The sequence below is a fragment of the Castor canadensis genome, chromosome 8 (assembly GCF_047511655.1).
Source record: "Castor canadensis chromosome 8, mCasCan1.hap1v2, whole genome shotgun sequence".
NCBI classification, from domain to species: Eukaryota; Metazoa; Chordata; class Mammalia; order Rodentia; family Castoridae; genus Castor; species Castor canadensis.
The window spans coordinates 98,527,306-98,551,268 of NC_133393.1; the positions used below are offsets into that span (position 1 = coordinate 98,527,306).

The window sequence follows — 23,963 nt, forward strand, 5'->3', positions numbered from 1 at the left end:
GCTAGGATGTGGGGGTTTGTCTGAGGGGTGCAGAAAGGCAAAGGGACTCATTTTTCCCACCATGTTTTCTCCTCTTTCTCAGAAAGGTCAGAGACTGAAATAGCTGCCCCCTACCCTGCATCCAGTCACCATGGCAACAAAAATCCAAAAGGACCGGGCACTGCTTTGTCAGACACTACTGGTCATTACCAGCAGCTTCTGCCGGTGTGCCCACCCGTTTCTTTGGGCTCACACATCTTATTCCCCGGGTTCCTAAAAAGAGTTGAGTGGCAGTGTGTGTGTGTGCGGGGAGGGATTGCCAATGCTTCTTCAGTTCTGCCTCTTACAAGCTTTGAATCGGACTCCGAGGCGTTGTCATGTGTCAGGATAGCCAGCAGAGGGAGCAGAAAGCCTTAGAGAGGAGAAGTCGGCAGCCGAGCGAGGTGCCGAGGTGACCGCAGTTTCCAGAACTTGGAGGTGGAGAGCCGAAAGGTTCTTTAGAACCAGAGCATCTTAGTGACCTTGTGAACACAGCGTACACTGGGCTCAGTCACTGCTCCTCTCTTTTATGTCCTGTACACCCCTAACCTTCCGCCACAGCCGCCAAACCCTCAACTCAGTTTGTCCAAATCCCAACTCTGTCCCAACTTTTCTCCAAGTTCCATCCAAGGGTGAGGTTGACAGATAAACAACAGGGTGGTGGAATATTCAGTTAACACCGAAGTCGATGACCCTGTCTTCAATGTTAACTTTCTCGGGTGAATGTCTCCACCTTCTCCCCCCCAGCCCCGCAGTATTTTTCTCAACGTTTTCCCGACTCTAGTTCAGGGCCTCTTCGCGGACGGCCGATCCAAAATTCCATGCCAGGATTTGCTGCCCACCAACAGCAGCGTGTTCAGCGCGGGGGGGGGGGAGCACGCAGTATAGGGTCCCTCAAGGGAGGGGGAGGATCCTGGGGGTCCTGGGGGTGCAATAAGCCCGGCACCCCCTCTCTAGCTTCCAGCCACCCCACCTCATCTTCCAGAACAGCAAGAGGGAGGGAAATAGGAGGGAGGCGAGGGGCGAGCGGGAAGAGCGGCGGCGCGCCAGCAGCTAGAGCGAGAAAAAGTTTTTGCAAAAGGAAAAAAAAAAGTTTGCGCTTCTCGCGGGTGGTCCCGGCTTGCGGCCCGGCGGGCTGGGCCGGCGGGAGGGCTGGGGGCCAGGTTGGGGAGGGGCGGGGTGGCACTGAGGCTGCGCTGCTGTAGCCCTGTTGTCCTCCCCCCTCCCCACCGCACACCCCCCAGCCCAGTCTCCAGCCCTGGACCGCGCATCCCGAGCCCTGCGCCCAGACGGAGGTGAGAAGGCGGGGGGGGGGGGGGGCAGGAAGGGGACCACCTGGAAGCGGTGGGGGAAGGGGCCGGAGGGGATGCTCTGTTGCCTAGGGACTCATCCCAGCCTCAAGAGTGACCTGGGACGCAGAGGCAAAATGGGGTGGGAGAACTCGAGTGAGATATTAGAAAGTTTGGAAATTTTTTTTACTTGTGTCTTCTTTTCTCTGTATGTCCTCTTTTTTCTTCTGACAGTCTGGGTGTCTGTCTCAGGCAACCGTGGGTCTCTTTGTCTGTCTCCGCCTCTCCCACATACTAGAAACATCTTCCTTTCTGGAAGTTGGGATGAAGAGGCTGTTGGGATGGCCAGCTGGAGGTCTGCGTTGTAGAGAGGGAACTTCAGGTGCGTCTCTGAGCGCGGGGCAGGAAGACGTCAGTGTTTCTGAGAGGAGGGAGATATAGGTGGAGTGGGGTGGGGATACGGTGGTATGTGAGGCAACAAAACTGGAGGCCTGCTGGACTTGGACCCCTGACCTATCTTGTGACAGATGTGCCTATGGATAATTGTGTTGGGGGGGGGAGGAGTGCCTTCGGGACCGGGGAGGGGGCTGGAGGGATTGTCCACGGTCTAGTCTAGGCCTTAAAAAAAAAACCCTAGGAATTTTGGACGCCTGAGTTCCAAGGACTGTGGGCAGGGCAGAGCTGGAAAGACCTTGTCTTGACCCTCTGACCTCAGGACCACCGGGGCAGGTCCAGTCAGCCTCTGGGAGACCCCTACTGGGGCTGGGCGGGACCACTAGCCACTGCCAGCCAGTGTATCCCCGTTGGCCCCACGCCTAAACGGGAGCTGGGGAGCGAGGCCCCTCCTCTAGCTCAGACCACCCTGCATGCCCTTGCTCCCCGCTCTGAATCCTTTTTCAGGCCCCATGACCCCAAAACAATCAGCTCAGGGAAGCTAGCTTTGGGGACAGGATTAGGGAAAGGGGACCCCATAGAGATTGAGGGTCTTAAGGGGCTGGAGAACTGGGGTCTTTTGGGGATGAATTTTTTCCTTCCTATAGAGGGAGAAGGATGGGCTGAGGAAGAAGTGCCGGAATGAGGGTGGTTTTCCCTAGGGGGCGGGTCCAGAGACCCCCCTCCCCATTATCTCCACGGCATCCCCGCCAGGCGACTCAGACCCCGCCCTTGACGTCACTAGGGGGTTCCCGGGGGTCTGTAGGGGTTAACCCTTAGGAAGCCGGCTGAGATACTCAGGATCTTAAGGTGTCCTTCTCCCCATACTCAGTCACTTTCTCTTCCTGTAATTTCTGGATTTTTCTCTTTTCCACCCCACCTTGGGAACCCCTCTGTCTAATAGTACCCCCCAGAACGCCACTGGTTGCTTTCAGGATGCGCTGAGAGGAGGGGGAAGAATGTCTTGCCCCCCCCCCCCCCTTACCACCACCACTACTGCTCGCTCGACTGGGCTCCCAGGGCGGGCGGGGGAAGCGGAGCCGTCTGCAGCCAGAGCCTGCGGCGGCGACTTGGGTGGGCCGAGGAGGCACGGGGGCGGGGAAGGCGGGACCGGGAGAAGAGGGGCGGGGCCGACTCCTGGGAGATGAGGAGCTAGGGGTAACGTGGAGGACTCTGAAAAATAGGGAGACATTGAAGATGATTCGGGTCTCCGGCAGGGGAACCCTGCCCCATCCTGCACTCCCAGTCATACCCAGAAAAACTTTAATGAAGCTGGAAAAGTTAGCAAAATTTTACTACTGTGAAAAGGAGACGTGGGTGGGCCGTGGCGCGCGTGGGCAGAGAGAGATGTCACTCCACTTTCCATCGTAGCTCCTTCGGGCGGTCAGGCAATGTGGCAAGAAGATAACAGAGTGGTAGGTTTGGGGGAGCCTCTAGTGTTTGGGGGTCGTTTGCGAGGCCGCCTCCTTCCCCTGGGTGAGTCATAAAGGAAGAAGGCGGGAGAACTGCCCCCCCATCCAGCTGCCAGCCAGCTGTGCCCCCCGCCCCCAACGTTAGTGCCAAGGTCGAGTTGGGAGGTCTTGGATGCGGGATCCGGATCTCGACTTGGAAAAGGAGGAGTTAGAAAGTGTACAGCCCAGGCTGCGGGGCTTGGGCTGGGTCGTAGGGTCCGGGTTCCGCTCCCCATTTTACCCCGCCCTCACCCTAAATCCCAGCATCCCGGGATCACCCACCGCGCCGGCTGGCCCGCTCCTAGTCGTTCTCCACCCCACCCCACCCCACCCCACCCTCCTCTCCCGGGAAATCGGAAAACGTGGGATGGAGTACAGACTGGAGTTTGAGGAGAAAAGCGGTCCTCAGCACCTTCTCCTTCCTCACTACTCCTTTCTAATGGATGGTGACTTTGTTTTTTCATTCTCATGAAACCGTCCTTCACAGTCCCTTTTCAGTTCCCCCAAAACAGAGACCTTTAAAAAGGGTTAGGTGGACCCAGAGCCAAACAACCTCACAATGGCTTCAGCTTTCATTCTTTGTACCCAACAGACCAGAGAAGTTCCTCTCAGAAATCTTATTCCCACCTACACAGTTTTCTGCCTAAGAGGACAGATGATGGATCATTTGTGCTCTACTTGCTGGCTCCACCAACCTGTTTGGACTGAAGACAGGGCACCCTCTGCTGAACACTAGAGATATTGTAGATGGGCTGTCCCTGCGCAGAGCAAGTGAAAGAAAGGGACTGACTGGAGCTCAAGCCCAACAGTCCAGTGCATGAAGTCAGATCCTCCACATAAACTTTTCTATCACATTCTTCAAAGCTGGTCCATGGTCAAAGCAAGAAGTAGAGATCCCATGATATTAAAATCATTGAAACTCATTTTGGCTCAATTAATCCATCTCTGAATACACACACAAACATCACCACCACCACCAGGCAAAGCTCCTATCTGGTTCCCAAAAAGACCCCTAAGACTGAAAGACTGAAATCTACCTCTTTGGGATATTTCACCTTAGCCCTTCTGTGGCTAAGTGATGTTATTTTCAACTTGGTTTCCATAGCCAATACTGTAGGGGGCTTGGGGCCCAGAGGACATGCTGGCCATGGTTGTGTGCCTGAGTCCATCGTCTGGTCTTCCCTATTTCCCTTCAACTTTATAACTTGCAGATCTACCTTCCCCTTCTGCAGTGTCTCCACAGCCTCCTCTGAGACACCATGTTCAACTCAATGACTCCACCACCAGTCAGTAGCTATGGCGAGCCATGCTGTCTCAGGCCTCTCCCCAGCCAAGGGGTCCCCAGCATGGGGACAGAAGGTTAGTGCGTTTACCAATTCTTGGTTCTTGAGGACTCGGCAGTCCAGGATCCCTCTCAGCCCTAAGCTGGTTTCCCATCTTTAGGAGGATTTGAGGCCCCTTGTCAGGTCTTGCTTGGGGTTTTCAAGGTGAGGCCTTCACATCTCCTATTCAGCTGTCTCTCTTTTCTAGGACTGTCTGGTCTGCCCTTCTGCCACCAAGCCAACCTCATGTCTGGCCCCCACAATTATGGGCCAGCCAGAGAGACCAACAGCTGCACTGAGGGTAAGGACTGTCTGCCTTTCTAAGACTTGTTCCAATGGAGAAAGTGGGAGGGCAAGGATCTGACTTGGAGGAAGAAATGCTCATAGATGGGAGGGATCAGAGAACAATCAAGAGGTCACAGATGGGATTGGTAAGACAGAGTCAAGCTTCATTTTTTGCTGAGAGCCAGGACCCACATGTTATGTGCATGGAGACCTTTACCATAGCTATCTCTGTTGTCTCCTGTCCTAGGGCCACTCTTTCCTCCTCCCCGAAGTGCAGTCAAGTTGACCAAGAAGCGAGCACTGTCCATCTCACCTCTTTCTGATGCCAGCCTGGACCTGCAGACAGTTATCCGTACCTCACCCAGTTCCCTCGTGGCCTTCATCAACTCACGCTGCACATCTCCAGGAGGGTCCTATGGCCATCTTTCCATTGGCACCATGAGGTGCAGGCAGTCCCTAAAATTCCTACTGAAACCCATTAAAAGATTCTGGCATTCCAAACCTGTTTGAATCCTTATCACTTCCAAGGAATTGAAGCCCTTCTCAGAGCCTCCTTGGTGCTGCCTCAACTGAGTGTCAACCAAGTCTTCCAGAATGCTCCCAATAGTTAAGCACTCCTGTGACTTCCTGATCTCTTAAGTAATGGTCTCCTCTTCTCCTTCTCAGCCCATCTCTGGGATTCCCACCACAGCTGAATCACCAAAAAGGGACCTCACCTTCCTTTGGAGTCCAGTCCGGTGGTCCTCATGACTCTACCCGGGGTGGGATGATGCCGCATTCTCAGTCCCAGGGACCCCTCCCAACTTGCCAGGTGAGAGCCTCCATATTGCTCTGATTTCCCCAGCTCAAGGTGGATGAGTAATAGACTTTACAGAGAAAGGTGAAGGAATAACACAAGATATGAAAGTTTTCAGTACCAGAAAAGTTGAGGCATGGATGCTGGGATTCACACCTTAGGGTTGACTCAGACCCTTCCAGATAACAGCCCACTGTTTGCCCGTCCCACTCACCGCTACTGTCTGAGGAAGAAGTACCTTTCATACTCAGGGGTTCCTGCTGCTTGGGTGGGGACCCTTAGGGCAGAAAGACCTGGCTCCTCCTTCTGCCTTCCACCCTCATCACCCTCACCTCTTCCCCTGGGGAAGCTGAAGTCGGAGCTGGACATGCTGGTTGGCAAGTGCCCGGAGGAGCCCTTGGAAGGGGACTTATCTAGCCCCAATTCCACAGGCACGCAGGTAAGGGGAGGGGTGGGGGCTTTACTTCTGGGACCTAAGTAAGACAAAAGTTGTCACGCAAGTGACTCTAAGATTGCCTCTCCTGCCCTAGGACCCCCTACTGGGGATGCTGGATGGGCGGGAGGATCTTGAGAGAGAGGAGAAGCCAGAGCCTGAGTCTGTGTATGAGACTGACTGCCGCTGGGATGGCTGCAGCCAGGAATTTGATTCCCAGGAACAGCTGGTGCACGTGAGCCCAAGGGGGGGTAACGGGAATGTCTAGCTGGAGCCTATATGAGACTCTGAGTGGGACATTGTGGGTCTGGCTAAAGGCAGGAGGTTACCCCTTCCCTGGATACTGAGGTGAGAGATTGTGTGCTCAGTTGGGTAACCAAAAGCACAGAGCTGTAGCTTTGCTATAGAGAGCTAGAAGACCTGAGTTGTGGGATATGCTGCCTTCCTGCCCCTTTTTCTCCATGAGGGGGAGCTGAGGAGGAGTAGGAGGGCTGAGGGGGGGTCTGTTCTGGGTTTTGGGGTCACTGGTTTTGGGGACCTTGAAGAGCCTCTGCATCTTCTCCCTCAGCACATTAATAGCGAACACATCCATGGGGAGCGGAAGGAGTTTGTGTGCCATTGGGGAGGCTGCTCCAGGGAGCTGAGGCCCTTCAAAGCCCAGTACATGCTGGTGGTGCACATGCGCAGACACACAGGAGAGAAGCCACACAAGTGCACGGTGAGACATCAGTTCCTAAGCCAGGGTCCCTCCCTAAATTGGCTTCCCATCAAAGTAGGGTTCAGAGCAAACTTTTGCCTTCATAGGTCTCTTCTTCCAAAAACAAATATTAAAAATCTAATTTATCACTGTGTTAGTATAAAGATGAAAGTACTGATCTGTATTAAAATATTTCCATGGTATGGTGGTACACACCTGTAATTCCAGCATTCAAGAGGCTAAGGTAGGAGGATCATGAGTTTGGAGTTGGAGGCCAGTCTGGGCTACAGCAAGACCTGATCTCAAAAGACCAAAAACTGGTCCCCCTCCCAAAGAAAACCCACATTTTTTTTGGACTTGAAAGTTTGGTTTTTCTTCCTGATTTTACTTTTTTTTTTTTTTTTTTTTTCATGGTACTGGGGATTAAGCCCAGGGCCTAGCACTTACATGGCAAGCACTCTATCACTTGAGCTCTGCATTCCCACCCCCCAGCATGCCCCTTGATTTTAAAAGAGATTAAACTATGTCTGTGACTCTTAGGACACTGCAGGACCTGCTACACTTCCATGTGGATAAGCCCTGCACTACGAGCAAAAGATGCTCAGATGAGCCTATTGCCCAGGTTACCCCTTCAAAGACAGTCTAAGCTCCCATGCAAGGAGACTTGTTCCAGAGGGACCAAGATGTTCACTATCTCACTGCCACACCTCCAAGAGCAGTGCCTCCTGCTGTACATTTTCCCAGCTCTGTCTGCCCTTGTCCCCTAATCTGGGAAATGTTCCTAAGCCCCAGTGCACTCTGATTTTGAGTTCTATTCTCTGATATATGTCCCTTTTGAGATTTAGAGCGCCTTTAATTTCCATGTCCTTCTGTCTGAGAGCTATCATTTGGCCCCCACACATCCCCCAGTTTGAAGGGTGTCGGAAGTCATACTCACGCCTGGAAAACCTGAAAACCCACCTGCGATCACATACGGGTGAGAAGCCGTACATGTGTGAGCATGAGGGCTGCAGCAAAGCCTTCAGCAATGCCAGCGACCGCGCCAAGCACCAGAATCGGACCCACTCCAATGAGGTGACTGCCCCAACTAAGAGACCCTCCCCACTTGAGAAGTCTCTTTTAGGGGAGAATCCCCTATAGGGCATCCCTTAGCCCAGCACCCACTCCACAGAGGTGAGTTCCCCCACTATGTCATTCACCCTTTCAAAACCAAGAATTTCCACTTGCCACTCCTCCTTCCTTTAACCAGCCCACGAACCAACCTAAAATAAGACCCCAATCTCTGAATTTATGAGGCCTCATAGCTCTGGGGTCACCCCTCATCTTTCCTAGGCTTGGGCCATCTGTTTTCCTAATCTTCCTTGAAGCCTCTCATATTTTTACTCCCACCCAAGGGCCCACACCCTTCTGGCTTCCTTGGTTGCTATGTGTCCTTCCCTTACCCCCCTTATTGACAGCACTTCTCCCCATTCCTCCTGCATTCTTCCACTTTGATCCTTTGGCCTTTTGTCTTCACTCTCCACTCAACAGAAGCCGTATGTGTGTAAGCTCCCAGGGTGCACCAAACGCTATACAGATCCCAGCTCACTCCGCAAACATGTCAAGACAGTGCATGGTCCTGATGCCCACGTGACCAAGCGGCATCGAGGGGATGGCCCCTTACCCCGGGCATCCTCCCTTTCCACAGTGGAGCCCAAGAGGGAGCGGGAAGGAGGCCCCATCAGGGAAGAGAGCAGACTGACAGTGCCTGAGGGTGCCATGGTGAGCCAGTCCAGGCAACCTTGCCTTCATACCCAGCCTGCCCTGCTGACCTCTTTCTAGCCCCTTCCTGTCTCCTCCCACATAAATCACTCTTCTGTGGCCAGTCCACCTATCTCTCATCCCAGTGTTGCTCCTGGACCCACCCACAACCTAGAGATTTTAGTATTGTCGATTATTTAATTGATTCAAGAAACTCACTCTTAAGCCAGGCACCCAGTGGCTCAAGCTATTCAGGAGGCAAAGATCTGGAGGATTGCAGTTTGAAGCCAGCCCAGGCAAAATAGTTCTTGAGACCCTATCTCGAAAAAACCCATCACGAAAAAGGGCTGGCGGAGTGGCTCATGTGGTAAGAGTGCCTGCCTAGCAAGTGTACGGCCCTGACTTCAAATCCCAGTGCTGCCAAAAAAATAGAAACTCATTCCTAAATAGTATGTTGTTCCAACTCTTTGACACATATAAGTTCATGTACTACTCAATTTCATGAGAAAGAAGGAACTTACTCTCCTCATTTTCAGATGAAGGAACAGGCATAGAAAACCTGGACAAGGTTATAGGACTAAGTGCAAGAATTGGAGCCCGGCAGTCTGTGCTCCAGCCTGGGTTTCTTCTCAAATACCTCTTTCTGTTTGCCCCAGCCTCCTGCTCAGCCCTTTCTACACTTGTATGCCTGCCCTCAGCCCTAGTAGTCACTGGGACACAGGCTTCAGCCACCCACCAAATTGAAGTATCTGTGAGGAAGGGGGAAAGGGGAAGGGTACTGCCTTCAGCCTTCATCTTCCCCACAGAAGCCACAGCCAAGCCCTGGGGCACAGTCTTCCTGCAGCAGTGACCATTCCCCGGCAGGCAGCGCAGCCAATACAGACAGCGGTGTGGAAATGGCTGGCAATGCAGGGGGCAGCACTGAGGACCTGTCCAGCTTGGATGAGGGGCCTTGCATTGCTGGTACTGGACTGTCCACTCTTCGCCGCCTTGAGAACCTCAGGCTGGATCAGCTGCATCAACTCCGGCCACTAGGGCCTCGGGGTCTCAAACTGCCCAGCTTGACCCACACTGGTAAGACCCAGGCACGGGAGGTGTTGCTGGGCTGTGATCTGGATTGTCCTGAGGTTGGAAGGAGGTGATCACTCTTCAGGGCTGCCATATGTTAACCTCTATTTAGAAAAAGGTCCTTCCCTTGACACTTTCCTTCCATCTTTATAGGGCTGGTGGAGTGGCTGCCTTGTAAGCATAAGGCACTAAGTTCAAACTCCAGTGCTGCCAACAAATAAATAAATAGAAAATTGATATATAGGGCTGAGATGTAGCTCAGTGGTAAAGAGTTTGCCTAAGATATGTAAAACCCGGGTTCAATCCCCAGCACTGCCCATTCCCCCTCCCCCTCCAAAAAATTGTTATATATGGTTGTGTGTGCTGGTGCATACCTATAATCACAGAACTCAGGAGGCTGAAGAAAGAGTATTTCAAGTTCAAACCAGCCTTAGCTACATAGGGAGACCTGTCTTGGGGAGCAGGATTGGGGGAGAGATGGAAAACTGGGTGTGGTGGTACACACTTGTAATCCCAGTTACTTGGGAGGCAAAGGCAGGAGGATTGTGAGTTTGAGGTCAGCAAGACCCTCTTTCATAAGCAAATAAAAAAGGACTAGGGGCGTGACCCAAGTGGCAGAATGCTTGCCTAGCATGCACAAGGGCCTGGGTTCAATCCCCACTACTGCAAAGGAAGGAAGGGAGGAAGAAAGGAAAACTGATAAATAAATATGCAAAGTCTATGATGTGAATACTGTGCCTTTCCTTCAGAACCCAGGCACAACACTGTGCAGTGTACAGTCTGTACAACTATTCACAGCAGCCCTGAATCCCTGGGAACCCATAAGCAGAGTAGGCAGAGGAGAGGCATGAGACAGATCTGAGTGGTTAGGGTTAAGGAGACTAGGACACCTTGTTTTGGTACTACAGGACAAAGCTATCCTGTAGGAGAGACAGGGTCATTCAGGGAGCTTCCTCACAACCTGCCTTTTCTCCCTGTCACTTGCAGGTACCCCTGTGTCTCGTCGTCTGGGCCCCCCAGTCTCTCTTGACCGCCGCAGCAGCAGCTCCAGCAGCATTAGCTCTGCCTATACTGTGAGCCGCCGCTCCTCCCTGGCCTCCCCCTTCCAACCTGGTTCCCCACCAGAGAACGGAGCATCTTCCTTGCCTGGCCTCACACCTGCCCAGCACTACCTGCTCCGGGCAAGATACACTTCAGCCAGGGCAGGTGGCACCCCACCCACTGCAGCACCCAGTCTGGATCGGATGGGGGGTATTCCTGCACCTCCTTGGAGAAGTCGAGCTGAGTATCCAGGATACAACCCCAATGCAGGGGTCACCCGGAGGGCCAGTGATCCAGCCCGGGCTGCTGACCGCCCTGCTCCAGCCAGAGTCCAGCGATTCAAGAGCCTGGGCTGTGTCCACACACCCCCTACTGTGGCAACTGGAGGACGGAACTTTGATCCCCACCTCCCAACCTCTGTTTATTCATCACAGCCCCCTGACATCACTGAGAATGTCACCATGAATACTAGAGGGCTACGGGAGGAGCCAGAGGTTGGGACTTCCATGATAAGCAGTGGTCTGAACCCCTATATGGACTTCTCATCTGCTGATACTTTGGGATATGGGGGGCCTGAGGGGGCAGGAACTGAGCCTTATGGAGCTAGGGGTCCAGGTTCCCTGCCTCTTGGGCCTGGTCCACCCACCAACTATGGCCCTAGCCCTTGTCCCCAACAGGTCTCCTTTCCTGACCCCTTCCCTGATACATGGGGCGAGTTTTCTTCTCATTCTGGGCTGTACCCAGGCACCAAGATTCCAGGTGGAGCCTACAGCCACTGTCCTCGACTTGAACATTATGGACAAGTGCAGGTCAAGCCAGAACAAGGGTGCCCAGTGGGGTCTGATTCCACAGGACTGGCAGCCTGCCTCAATGCTCACCCCAGTGAGGGGCCACCATTCTCTCACTACCCCCAGCCCCCACATCCCCAGTATCCCCTGTCAGGTCCCTATCCCCAGCCACTCCCTGATTATCTTCCTTCAGAACCCAGGTCTGGCCTGGATTTTGATTCCCCCACTCATTCCACAGGACAGCTCAAGGCACAGCTTGTGTGTAATTATGTTCAGTCTCAGCAAGAACTGCTGTGGGAAGGTGGGGGCCCAGGAGAGGCCCCTGTCCGAGAACCTCCCTACCAGAGTCACAAGTTTCTGGGGGGTTCCCAGATTAGCCCAAGCTCTGCCAAAGCTCCAGTGGCTACATATGGACCTGGCTTTACACCTAACTTGCCCAATCACAAGTCAGGCTCCTACCCCACCCCTTCACCATGCCAAGAAAATTTTGCAGTGGGAGCAAATAGGGCTTCCCATAGGGCAGCAGCACCACCCCGGCTTCTGCCTCCATTGCCCACTTGCTGTGGGCCCCTCAAAATGGGGGGTACTAATCCCAGCTGTGGCCATCCTGAGGTGGGCAGGCTGGGAGGAGGTCCTGCCTTGTACCCTCCTCCTGAAGGGCAGATGTGTAACCCTCTGGACTCTCTTGATCTTGACAACACTCAGCTGGACTTTGTGGCTATTCTGGATGAGGCCCAGGGGCTGAGTCCTCCTCCTTCCCATGATGAGGAAGGCAGGTCTGAACATACCCCACCTCCCTCTGGACCCCCCAACATGGCTGTGGGTAATATGAGTGTCTTACTGGGATCTCTGCCTGGGGAGACACAATTCCTCAACTCTAGTGCCTAAAGAGTGGGGAGTCCATCCATCTGATTGTGTTTCCTAAGGGGCTTCCATCACTCCAGAGGAGTTGGGAGTGAAGCCACAGCCCCCTGCATAAATGCCCAGGGATAGAAGGGATGGGCTTGGGGCTGTATTTAGGCTGTGCATGTTTTGAGGAAAAATTTGATAATGACACTATTTCCGGACAATAAAGGAACTGCATCAGAAAGAATTGTTTTATGTATTATATTGGGAAGATGAACAAAAAGAAATGGGAGTTCACCTTCCCACTTTCCTCTTCAGAGAGTTCCCTTACGCAATCCCAACCCCTTGGGTCAGACTCAGGAAGGTGGAGAGTATCCTTTGGAGGACAATTTATGAAAAGATATCTGCAAAACAGAGCACCCCACTCCACCTGATAGATCATAGGGAATAGTTTCTTCTTCCTTGCTTGAGTCAGGGGAAGAGACTGGCAAAGTTGGTGAGCATCAGTTGGACCAGCTGCCCAGGGTAGAGGGCATGGGCCGCCAGGTCCGATGTCTCCTGCTCTGGCCGAAACAGGGTTGGTCCAAACACAATTCCCAAGTTGTGGGGCGTCATGCGGTTCTTATCTGAGTGTGCTATCACCCTGGGGGCAAACACCAAGAGAAGGCGAAATAAGGCTGAGCAGTTCCCCACAATCTAACCCTAAAAGGTCTGAACAGGGAAGAGCTCAATTCTAGATTCCTCCAGGAACCAAGGGCAGAGCCTCCAGGGAATCAGAGATGGATTAGTGGAGAATGCTGAAGTTACAACCTGGGATGTAAGTGCCTGATTCCCAGCTTCAGGGAGAGCTCCTAGAGTTCTTTCTGCTTCAATTCAAATACCATCTCCCTACCCCCACTTTCAGAGGTCACTGCCCAGGTTCAGTTCACCCAACAAGCCATTTCCACCACCCCAATGGGAGGCAAAAGCAGAAGAAAGGAAGAGACAAGAGTTCCTTTATTTTACAGCATCTTTGGAATTGTCTTGGGTCCATTTCCCCACGTGATGTTGAGCTATCCAGACTTTGACAGATGTCTCCTGCCCTCTAAACCAGGTGCTTTCCTACTTCCACCCACCTGAACAGATTCCAACTGCAAGCCCACTCCACCCTACCCAGCATGAGCAAAGATGTCTGGTTTTACTGACCTACATAAATGTTCCAGGAGGTACTGCAGAGTGTCATGATTGGGCTTTGGCATGGAGTCTATTAATTCTTGTATTTGAGACAGGCGTTGCTCTGATTCAGAGAGTGCTAGAAAGAGAATGATGGGAAGGGTATGGGGGTGAGGCTAGAGAAGGTGCTAGGACAGGGTGGGTAAATGGTAAATTTGCAACTCTTTTCCATGTCTGTGGAAAACATTTATCTAGCACAGCTTTTCTTTCTTTTTTTTTTTTTTTCAATACTGGGGATTAAATACTCAGGGCCTACACATAAGGCAAGCGCTCTACCACTCAAGCCATGCTCTCAGCCCTTTTGGAATTTTTGTTGTTGTGTGTTGTTTATTGAGACAAGGTCTCAGTATATAACTGTGGCTAGCCTGAAACTTGCAATTCTCCTGCCTCAGCCTCCCTGAGTGCTGGGATTACAGGCACATAACACCTGTAATGCCAGGTGGTGATTTCTTATTTATTTATTTATTTATTTATTGGTGCTGGGGATTGAACCCAGGGTCTTGTACTTACTAAGCACCCACTTTACTACTGAGCTACATCCCAGTATTCAGCTTTCTTCCTCCTGTAGGTCAACTGTAACTCAGCCCTCTAAACATTTACACACCCAAACACACATACACAAAAACAAAACCCTCAAAACAACCAGAGTTGGTACCTAAGTTTTTTTTACAACTCTCTGGTCAAGATAGAAGGGAACCACTATTCTATTCCTTACTACTCATGCAGGCCCCCTCATATCACGGGTGTTGTCTAAAGTTCCCAACACTTACCAAGGGCAGCACGAAAATGAGGCAGCAGTGATGGGGGTACCAGAGGCTGGGGCAGTTCCCGGAGAAAAAGTTTCAGGGCTCCAGTGACCACATGAATGTCATCCCATTCAGCACTGTCCAAATCTAATCGGCCTTCTGGATGGAAAAGGAGGTTCAGTGGGTTCAGGGCTCATGAAGGGCTAGAGGGACGCAGAGACTGAAAAGTCAGGACTTCTGAAGAAATACAGTCAAAGAGAACCACAAGAATGTTGGAAAGGGTCTACAGAAAGGCAAAATAGAAAATGTGGGGGAAAGCGGCAACTTTCCTAGAGGCAGGACATGGGGGAATCCATGGGATACAAGGAAGGCATGGAGAGGTTTTAGGGGTCTGAAAGACCTTCTAAATAAGTACCTTGTCCTGGATGTTCTGGGAACATATACCTCCCATCAGAGGTGACTGCCCGCTCTGCAACATGTATGACAAGAAATCGGGAGCTAAGACACATAGTTCCAGGCAGAAACACTGTCCCAGCTCCTTTACTCAGAACCACTCCAGTTATGAGGTAAGGTCTTGCTACCACTTTTTCACAAGCCTGCTTACCTCTGTCCACCAGAAAGCGAAGTTTCTGCACCACAGCCAAGTTCCCACTCACCCGGTAAATGCCATCTACATCTAGACCTAGGAGATGAGGCAGGGAGCAGATAAAGACTACTGCTCTAAAGCATGTGTGGGGAGGACTATGAGGGATCTAAGGAAGAAAAGGGGTAGTAGGAAGAGGGGGGCGATAATCCGAGGCCTTGGTCTATTGAAGGGGAGATTCTGGAGTCTTTCTCAGGGAAATAACCTCTTTTATCCACAGCAGCAATGCAGAGTCGCACAAAGTTTGGCACTGTGTCCCCTTCCCGCTGGCACAGTGATTCCAACTGGCATCCAAACACCTGGTCTGGGGAGGTACAGAATAAAGTGGGACGCTCTTCTCAGTACAGGTCTTCACCCTTAAGCAGGCCTGTCTCTCCTGCTGTTCAGGAGGAAGGAGGCATCCCCCTGACCTCCAAATAATCAGGAGCAATGGAAAAAATAGGGGTCTAAGAAAGCTGTGATCTAGCTCTGGGAAGCTCAACTTTGAGCCTGGCTAGTTTTCTCATCCATGAAATGGGCTGATGCTCAGTTCAGAAATGCAAAAGTGTTTGCAAAAACAGTAAAATAGGCACAAAGTACGGGGCCCCAGCTGGCCCAGGTCACCTCACCTCGGAGTAGACCCCGCTCCTGAAGGCTTTGCAAGGGCGGTCTCTTGGCGATAAGCCGCTTTAGCTTGCTGCGCACGCGGTTCTGCTCGGTGCCTTCGGGACACCGACCTGTAGGAGGCAGGTAGAGTAAGGGTACCAGAACAGGAGCCTGGCTGAGGAGCCTCTCTGCGCACCCCAGGCCGGGCCCTCCCACTACCACTCCATACTGGAACTCCGGCGGCCGCTGAGCCTCAGCAGTGACTTGGAAACCGGTTCTGATTCCTCTTCCTCATCCTCCCCGGCGCTCAGCTCCCCCAGCTCTGCGGGTCCTGAGCCCGACAGACGCAGCTCCAGGGGGTTCTCCCGGTCCTAGACCAAAATGGGCGGGGTAGGCCAGGTCGGAGTTGGAAGAGAGGGGAGAAATCTGCACCTTCAAGCCGCTGCCGGTAGCCCAAGTCCCAGACCCACCCAGGGCCAACACTTTACACTAAGTCCCCACAGCCCCGAGACTCCTATTGCTACCCCACTCCCTCGCCCCATGCAGCTCGGCCCGACCCTCTCCCGGGCTTCCCACCCATCTAACCAGTCGCTCGATGACCGCCCGAAGAGCCCGATGCCAGGCTCGCAGCTCGGTCTCCTGGTCTGACTGCAGCAGAAACTCGTGGCCGGGGACCGTGCGGATCTAGGGGGCGGGCGGGGAAAGACTTCGGTCAGTAGAGAGAGGCCTCAAAAGCTGGGAGCCCCTGTGGGAGAAGGGTTGTGGAAGATTGGGGACGCGCCCTCGGGTGGGGTGGGGCTCTGGAGGGCACTTACATGCAGGACGTTTCGGCGGCTGGACAGGTGGCGGCCATGCGCCAGGGCCGCCCCCCGCAGGTCCACGCTACTTTCGGGGCGGCTACCTGCTGGCGCCTGGCGATTAGGAGAGAAACTGAAGCCACGGATTGGTTCGCTCACTGCTTCCCTCTCACCAGTGGGTTTCAAATAGGTGGGAGGCTTCCTCATTCCTTTCCATTCCTCTCCATCGCCCTCCCCACCTCCCCACCTCACTGGGCCTGAAGAAGTAGCCCCAAATCACTCCTGCGCCCTTTCCTGGCACTCACCCAACCTGGGGAGGGCACAGTTGGCAGCGGCGGCTCTCGGTAGAACACCAGGCTGTTACCGGCTAACACCACCCAAGACGGGCCCCAGTTCTTCCTGCAGGGGGAAGTGGGAAGGGCAGCAGTAGTTGTGAAAAAGTCATTCTAGACTTAACACGGGCACACTGCTCTTCCCTGCGGAATCCAATAGCCCAGGTTTCTGGTGTAGTCCAGGCCCTCACCTGAGCTTGCGTCCCCCTTGGGCGATCTTGGTCATATTGAGCAGGCCCGACTTTTCCACTTCCTGGGAAGGAGACAGAGTGGTGTCCATAAGCCACCCTGTTCAGCCCGGCCACCGGCGTTTTCCCTATGGGGTCTCCTTGGAGTGAGGTCCCTTAAAGTTGCGGGGAGGGGCTGGGTAAGGAGGATACCCAGAAAGAGGAAGATGTTTTTGAGGAGCAGGAGTTGAGGGTGGGGCAGGGAGGATCTTTGCATTCAAAGGACATGGGAGACTCACATGGGGGTCGTCCAGGAGTTGAGGCAAAGCTCGAGGGGGTTGTGAGGCTGGGGCCTGTTCTGCAGGGTCAAGCTGGGAGATACGTTGGCTCAGGTGGAGCGGACTCTGGAGAGGTGGGAGATTGAAGAAATAAGTAGAGGAACCTTCAATTTGAGGGTCCCTGGCTGTCAGAGGAAGAGGGGTGTGCATGTGGTAGAGAGGAAAGGGGTGTGGTGGGTAGTGAAGAAGAATGTGTTGCATAAAAGAAAAAGTCATAAGAAGTTAGGGCTTTTTTTTTTTTGCATGTGATTGGGAGGTAGGAGGGATCTCACCTGAGGGTCAAGCCATTCCAGGGTCCCTGTGTCAGACACTGAGCCCTTTGCCTGAGGTTGCAGGACACCATTGTCCCTATTCAAGGTCTGTGTTCCCTCCATGGAGCCAGGATTCTATGTTTAGGGGAGGGAGACAAAACTATATCCAGATGCCACCTCAACGGGTTCTCAATACCTTCCTTATAATTTATCCATCCTTCTGATCCTCTGAGAGCTCCAGAGAGAAAGCACATTACCTTGGGGTTCAGCAGGAGAACAGAGATTAAAGGGGCAGTGGGACAAGAAGAAGGGAAGGTCTCACCATAACTTGAGGGCGACTTAGGCGTGGAGGCTTCCAGGACTTGCAGCCAGTCAGCGAATTTATATAGAAGCAGCGTCCAGAGTCGGGGTCCAGGTGCTGTTCCCAGGCATCCAGCCTCTGCAGTGGGGGGCATGCAGGGTCTGGGGGCGGGGACCGAGGACAGCGACGAAGGTCCACCAGGTTACAATATACAGGGGCCTGTGACATGAGGGGCTGGGGTTCTACCTGTCAGGAGGAAGAAGGTGGTTATTTTAACAGTGTCCCTCCCCTATCTAGTTTACCCCTTACCTTCTCCTCCTCCTCTCTCCCCCACCATTTTCTCACCGCCAGCTCTCAGCCAAGGTGACCCAGGTACAGGGGAAGAAACCCCAGAAACACTGCTGTTTTTTAAAAAAATTCTCTCCCTCACAGTCTTTTTTGCTTTTCTCCTCACTTCCTGTTGCCAACTTCCCTCCTCCCCCACCCCACCCCCCAGGGCCGCAGGAAAGGGGAACAGGCTTTTTCTTTGGGGGGGGGGTGAGGGGAGTGCTCCACCCTCACATCCTGCAGGGTAAAAGACAACAGAGGGGAGTAAGAGACCCCTGCTAGGAGAGTATAAAGGAGGAGGGGCCATTTTCTATCCACTAGCCAGAAAGAGAGAGGGGAGGAGCTGAGCAAGGGAGTTTATCTCTAGAGGGGACTTACTGGTGTCCCAGCTGGTAGGACAGGGAAAAAACACTGCCCTGGGCTAGGAGTCAGGAGCCTGTTGGACTTCTTTCAGTCCTTTTGTTGTACCAGGTTCTCTGTCCCCTCAGGGGCTTTGCTATTTACTGCCCATTCTGATCTCCTAGTCCGCCTTAGGCCCGCCTCTTCTTCCTCTCTGATCAATGCTTTCTCAGACCTCCTCAGCCACTCTTCACATTTACTCTCTTCGTAGTTCTTATTAGTATTAGGATCACTAAGGGTTACCTTATTTGTTTATGTTACACACACACACACACACACACACACACACACTCCCTTGAGAGTAGGGATGCTGTCTGTCGTATTTGCCACTGTACCCAGGAACAGGGTCCAGCTGTAGCGTCTGTTGACTATCCATGCTCAGGAGAGCTGTGACTCACCATGTTGGGACTGGCCTCTGTCAGCAAGTCTTCCAGTGAGAGGGATCTTCCACTTGGCCCTTCCTGGAGGGGCTTCAAGAGGCTCCGCCTCAAATTAGCAACACTGACACTTCTACACATTTTGGGTGGAAGAGGAGGAGGCAGCTCAGATGTAGCCTGGGGTGATTGAGACAGGTGCAACTCCTCCAGAGAGCCATGAAACAACTTTGACTCTGAAAACAGAGAAATGGGATGGGAGAGCAGGTGATCAGAGGCTTGGATCTTCAAGGAAGTCAAGAGGAAGGCTGTGGAAAATGATATGAGACCTAGAAGACCTGGGATTAGGAAGGGAAGCAATGGGATGGGGATACTACCATAGTTGGGATGAGGGGTAGACTAATCAGAGGGAGATTAGAGAAAGGGGCCAGCAGAAACTAGGTGGAAAAGGACCTCCTCATTAATTCCCTAAACCCAGGGAGACAGAAAAGTGATGGGAGAGGGCTTAGGGTTTACTCACCAGGAGTCCAGAGGGATTGGTTGGGGGTAATGATAGTTGGGCTCTGGGAGGGGATAGATTCTTCTGTCATGTAGGCAGCTGGAACAAAGATGGGTCGAGAGCTGGAGGGGGCTCCCAGGCGCCTTGCCAACCACCAGTCCGAGTTGGTTTTTCGAAGCAGTAGAAACCTGTCACCTTCAGCCAGTGATACTTGCCGGCCATCTGCCCCAGTGTAAGTAAAGGCATAGAGGGCACAGATCTGGGATCCTCGAGAGGAGTTTCGGGGCCCTAGCCCTAGACCACCCCAGGTACTTGGCCACCATCTTCCTGACAGCATTGTGGTCAGCACTGTCACCTGTGGGAAAAAGAGGTGTTGCAAATCCAGAAGAAAACAGTACTGGCTGACTGTAGACAGAAAGTCATGGTTCTAAGAGTAGTGTGTAGGTAATAGGGGAGGAGGGGTGAGAACAAGAACCCCAGAGTGAGAAGAAAAGGTAAAGCAGAAGCCTTGGGTGGGGGTCAGTGCATCTTTGGGGGGCTAAGAGCTTCTGGGTGACGCATCTGGTGAGGAAGTATATAAGTAGGGTGAGAGAGGATGTGGTCAGCAGTGCTGTGTGGCCCGCAAGGCAGGAAATCAGAGATGACCTGACTGGGTAATTTTCCTCCAAGTACCTTATGGAGTCCATCTGACGATCGAGGGATAGGAGGAGTTGGTCCTGGGTGCTGGTGGGAGTCTTGAGCTGAACACAGGAAGGAGATGAGGAAGAATCAGGTTCAAGACAGAAACACAAGGAAAGGCACGAGAAGTACTGATAAAAAAGTTTGTGACCCTTTATTAAATTTGCACAGGCATCAATATTTCCGTTACCAATCACCTCAGGCCTAAAACTGCGTGTTTCCTGTGCAGACAGAGAGACAGAAAAATAGAAAGCCAGAGAAACGGTACAAAAAATAAGAAAGAAAGAGAAAGTGGCAGAGAGAAATGCAGAGGAGTTCAGAGTTGAAATACCACCTTCCTCCCTATCTAAGAAACATTGTTGGATACTGAGAATCTTGATATGATCCTCTGCATCAGTCTCTTGGAGGAAAGACCAAACTTTAATGTATAGACTCATTTATTCATGCTGTCAAGGATTGATTGTGCAAGAAGCAGTCAGGCACTAGAGATGAGAGAGAGAGAGAGAGAAAGAGAGGGAGAGAGAGAAAGAGGAATGCACTCCATGGAGTTTAAGGAAAGATAGATACTTAACTGACACCACTGTAGATTTAATAATCATAATTGAATCAGGGACTATGTGTAAGTGGTACAAGACACCATGAGAGGTAGATTGAAGACTCACATTGGTTTCTCCCTGGTGGATGGTGGGAGAATTTACCTCCCTGGGATTGACAGCAGTTTAAAATCCTCTTTTCCTCTTCTCCATTCATTCCTCCACTGCATAGTATGAGGCTTTTTTTTTTTCTTTTGTGTGTGTATATGTGTGTGTGTGTTTGTGTGCAATGGGTTTTTTTGAAATAGGGTCTTGCAAACTATTTGCCCAGGCTGGCTTCGAACTATGGTCCTCCTGCTTCCTGCCTCCTGAGTATTTAGGATTACAGGCATGAGTCACCTGTACCTGGTCCATCTAATTCTTAAGTGCTCAAATATTATCCTCTTCTGCCTTCTCTAAAGCTAGCTCTCTTGTATTTTATTTTTGGCAGTACTGAGGTTTGAACTCAGGGCCTTACCCTTGCTAGGCAGGCACCCTCTCCTGCACTTCAGCTTTTCCTTATTCACTCATTCCCATTCTATCTTCTTCTTCTTTTTTTTTTTTTGAGACAAGTTCTCACTACATAGTTCAGGATGGCCTGGAACTCTGAAACTCCATCCTCCTGCTTCAGCCTCCTCAGTGCTGAGATTATAGTTGTGGTAGTACATTGTGGCTAGACTCTCATTTATTTCTGTTTTATTTTTAATGTTTTTGGTAGTACTGGGGTTTTAATTCAGGGCCTTGCACTTGCTAGGCGGGGTGCTCTACCACTTGAACCACTCTGCATCCTTCCCACTTACTTTTGAACTTATTCAAATCTCTCTCATCTTTAGACAAATTCCACCTTTCTGGATCCTCAAGTTACTATCCTGTCTGTCTGTCTGTCTCTTTCATTTGCTTCTTAGAATTTAACTTCTTGAAGAAATTGCCTACACATAGGGGTTTCCATTTCTTCTCCCCTACTCTTCTACCTTTCCAAGGCACTTCTCTAGGAGCCTGACCTTAGTAGATGCTTAGCAGTCCTTGTATTGTTTGACATCTCAGCAGCAAGCAACTCAATTGACCAATACTCTGCTGGTATCCTTCTCTTTACCTTCCTGGTCACTCCTCTGTGGCTAAGGGAGGGACCTTCCTCTCTTTGTTCCTTAAACCTTAGAAGCCTGTCTGAGATTCTGTACCCTTTGTATACGCTACATGTTATCCCTGGGTAGTCTTATTCTCTCAAATGACTTCCATATTCTGCTAAGAACAGTATTTCCAGTTCAGATCTTTAGAGCTCCCATCTAATTCATTGTGCACAGAAAAACTCTATGTAGATATTTCACGGGTACCACAAATTCAATATGTACTAAACTGAACATGTCAACTTTCCTCAGAATCCTGTTTCTCTTCCAGTACCACTATTCTGTTATACTTAAATTCAATAAATATTTATTGAATGCTTACTACCACATGTGCTAGGCAGGAACCATATGCTAGAGATTATTGATTATGAGCAAATAAGGTCCCTGCCCTCTCATACAGTTAGAATGTAGCATGATAATAATCATTATGATAGAGGTGGTACTAGCATCTGCTCGAGCACACAGAATGTGCACAATTATGCATGCCAGAACCCCAGCAGCTAGCTTTATTTCTCTTATTTCCTTACCACCTACTTTGATTCAACTGATTACTGAATACTGTAATTTGTATTTTTCCAACTTTCCTTTTTTTATTTTTTTGGCAGTTCTGAGGATGGAACTCAGAGCCTTGAACATGTTAGCAAATGCTGTAGCACTAAGCTACACCACTAGTCCTCCTTACTTCCTTTTAGCCTTATAACAATCACCTGCTTAGCACAGATGATATAACCTAACGACCTAACCAGTCCTCTTGTTTATAGTTCTGCTCCTCTCCCATTCATTCCCAACATAGCAGCCACAGTGACTTTTTTTTTTAAGAGACTGAACCCTATGTAGCCAGGCTGTCCTCCAAACTCTAAATCTACCTTCCTCAGTCTCCCAAGTGCTGGGATTATAGGCATGTACCACCATAAGAGGCTCACAGCAAGCTTTTTTTTTTTGGTGGGGGGAGGGTGGTACTGGGGTTTGAACTCAGGGCCTCATACTTACAAGGCAGGTGCTCTACCACTTGAGTCACTCTGCCAGCCCTCCTTGCATCAACCTTTCTAAAACACCAATGTGCCCTGCCACTCCTCAAATTTAAACTTTGGAAAAGCTTCTCACTGTCCTCAGAGTAAAGCCCAAATTTTATTTATAGAGACATTTCCATTCTTTCCTAGACTTTTCACACTCCCCACCAGAAACCCCCTATGCAGCCTTACACTAATTCCTTACATTCCTAAAGCAGTGCACTGGCATCTCTGATCCTTTGCATATGTTGTTTCCTGTGCTTGAAACACTTCCCCTCTCCACTCCTTCCAATCCTGCCCTAGTTCTTATCCATCACTCAGCTCTCAGTTGAAAGGACATTTGCATAAGAAGTCCTATTAAGTCCCTTAGCAGAGCCCTAACTTGAAGCTTCTGTGCAGCTTTACCTCTCTTCATATGTATCATCATACTTTAAAAGATTACTTGATTTTCTGATTTCCAGGAAGTCTGTGACTGAGCTAAGATAGAAGCCCATATATACTTGGTCAATGATTGTATCTTCAATGACTTATATAGTTCCTGGCACAAAGTAACCTCTCTATACCTCAGTTCCCTCCTCCGTAAAATGAAAACCTATCTCATAATTGTTTTGTTTGCTTTTTTGTGGAACAACAGCTTCTTTTTTATTATAGTTCACATAGCCTTAATATTACGGGGCAGAAACTTGAATAGGGCTCAGCTAGGGGGATGGGTGGGTGGGATTAATTTTTCCCATGTGGTACTCACTATGCTTCACTTGGTGGTGTTCTGTGGGCAGATGAACTGGTCTGGGAGGTTTCATTCACATGTCTAGCACCATAATGGGAATGCTCAGAATGCTGGGATCATCTGGAGCTATCATCTGGAATGTCTACATTCTACAGGGTGACTAAGATGTTCCAAAAAGCCTGAGCAGTTTCCCCCCCAACCCCATGGTCTAGCTTCAAAAGTTTTTTATTTTTTAATTAAATGAATTAACACATTAACGATGCCTGGCTTCCTAATCATAAATAGTATTAGGTATTAATTTTTCCTTTTGTGGTCTTGGGGATGGACCCTAGGGATTTGTGCATGCTAGGTGAGTACTCTACCACTGAACTACACACCCATCCCACAAAACTTTTTGTACATTAATTATTATTTTTTTTTGGTGGCACTAGGGTCTGAACTCACGGCCTCATGCTTGCTAGGCAGGCACTCTACCACTTGAGCTCCTCCACCAACCCTTTTTTGTGTTGGATATAGGGTCTCAGGAGCTATTTGCCTTAGGGGAGAGGAGGAGAAGGGGAGAGGAATGGGTAAGAGGGGAGGAGCAGGGGAAGGGGAACTGGTCTGGAATCTCTATCCTCCTGATCTCTGCCTCCTGAGTAGCTAGGATTTACAGTGAGCCACCAGAGCCGGCTA

The 23,963-nt window shown here is 51.0% G+C and overlaps 2 protein-coding genes across 10 annotated transcripts; one reads left to right on the forward strand and one right to left on the reverse strand.

Annotated features, from left to right (window-relative positions):
* Window positions 1-917: 917 nt before the first annotated feature.
* Gli1 (GLI family zinc finger 1) lies at window positions 918-12,450 on the forward strand. Of its 7 annotated transcripts, none has more exons than XM_074083735.1 (13): window positions 918-1,313; window positions 1,542-1,689; window positions 4,423-4,549; window positions 4,721-4,813; window positions 5,045-5,240; window positions 5,464-5,608; window positions 5,943-6,032; window positions 6,124-6,261; window positions 6,595-6,744; window positions 7,633-7,797; window positions 8,254-8,484; window positions 9,270-9,537; window positions 10,519-12,450. In XM_074083735.1, the coding sequence occupies exons 3-13, from the start codon at window positions 4,450-4,452 to the stop codon at window positions 12,246-12,248; spliced, it is 3,306 nt and encodes a 1,101-aa protein (XP_073939836.1). In that variant the 5' UTR covers window positions 918-1,313; window positions 1,542-1,689; window positions 4,423-4,449; the 3' UTR covers window positions 12,249-12,450. The 7 variants fall into 7 exon arrangements, with proteins under 7 accessions (XP_073939836.1, XP_073939840.1, XP_020019249.1 ...); XM_074083737.1 differs by having other exon boundaries at window positions 1,197-1,313; window positions 1,606-1,689; XM_074083739.1 differs by lacking the exon at window positions 8,254-8,484.
* Window positions 12,447-20,000, reverse strand: Arhgap9 (Rho GTPase activating protein 9). Of its 3 annotated transcripts, XM_020163691.2 has the most exons (18): window positions 19,850-20,000; window positions 19,199-19,532; window positions 18,703-18,914; window positions 17,600-17,824; window positions 17,299-17,412; window positions 16,988-17,092; window positions 16,713-16,774; window positions 16,495-16,588; window positions 16,208-16,303; window positions 15,978-16,076; window positions 15,622-15,763; window positions 15,416-15,523; window positions 15,013-15,111; window positions 14,769-14,846; window positions 14,580-14,633; window positions 14,189-14,323; window positions 13,392-13,497; window positions 12,447-12,849 (listed from the first exon to the last, which is right to left on the reverse strand). In XM_020163691.2, the coding sequence occupies exons 2-18, from the start codon at window positions 19,512-19,514 to the stop codon at window positions 12,678-12,680; spliced, it is 2,217 nt and encodes a 738-aa protein (XP_020019280.1). In that variant the 5' UTR covers window positions 19,515-19,532; window positions 19,850-20,000; the 3' UTR covers window positions 12,447-12,677. The 3 variants fall into 3 exon arrangements, with proteins under 3 accessions (XP_020019280.1, XP_020019276.1, XP_020019296.1); XM_020163687.2 differs by lacking the exon at window positions 19,850-20,000 and having other exon boundaries at window positions 19,199-19,740; XM_020163707.2 differs by lacking the exons at window positions 18,703-18,914; window positions 19,199-19,532; window positions 19,850-20,000 and adding an exon at window positions 17,924-18,168.
* Between the last annotated feature and the right edge of the window lie 3,963 nt (window positions 20,001-23,963).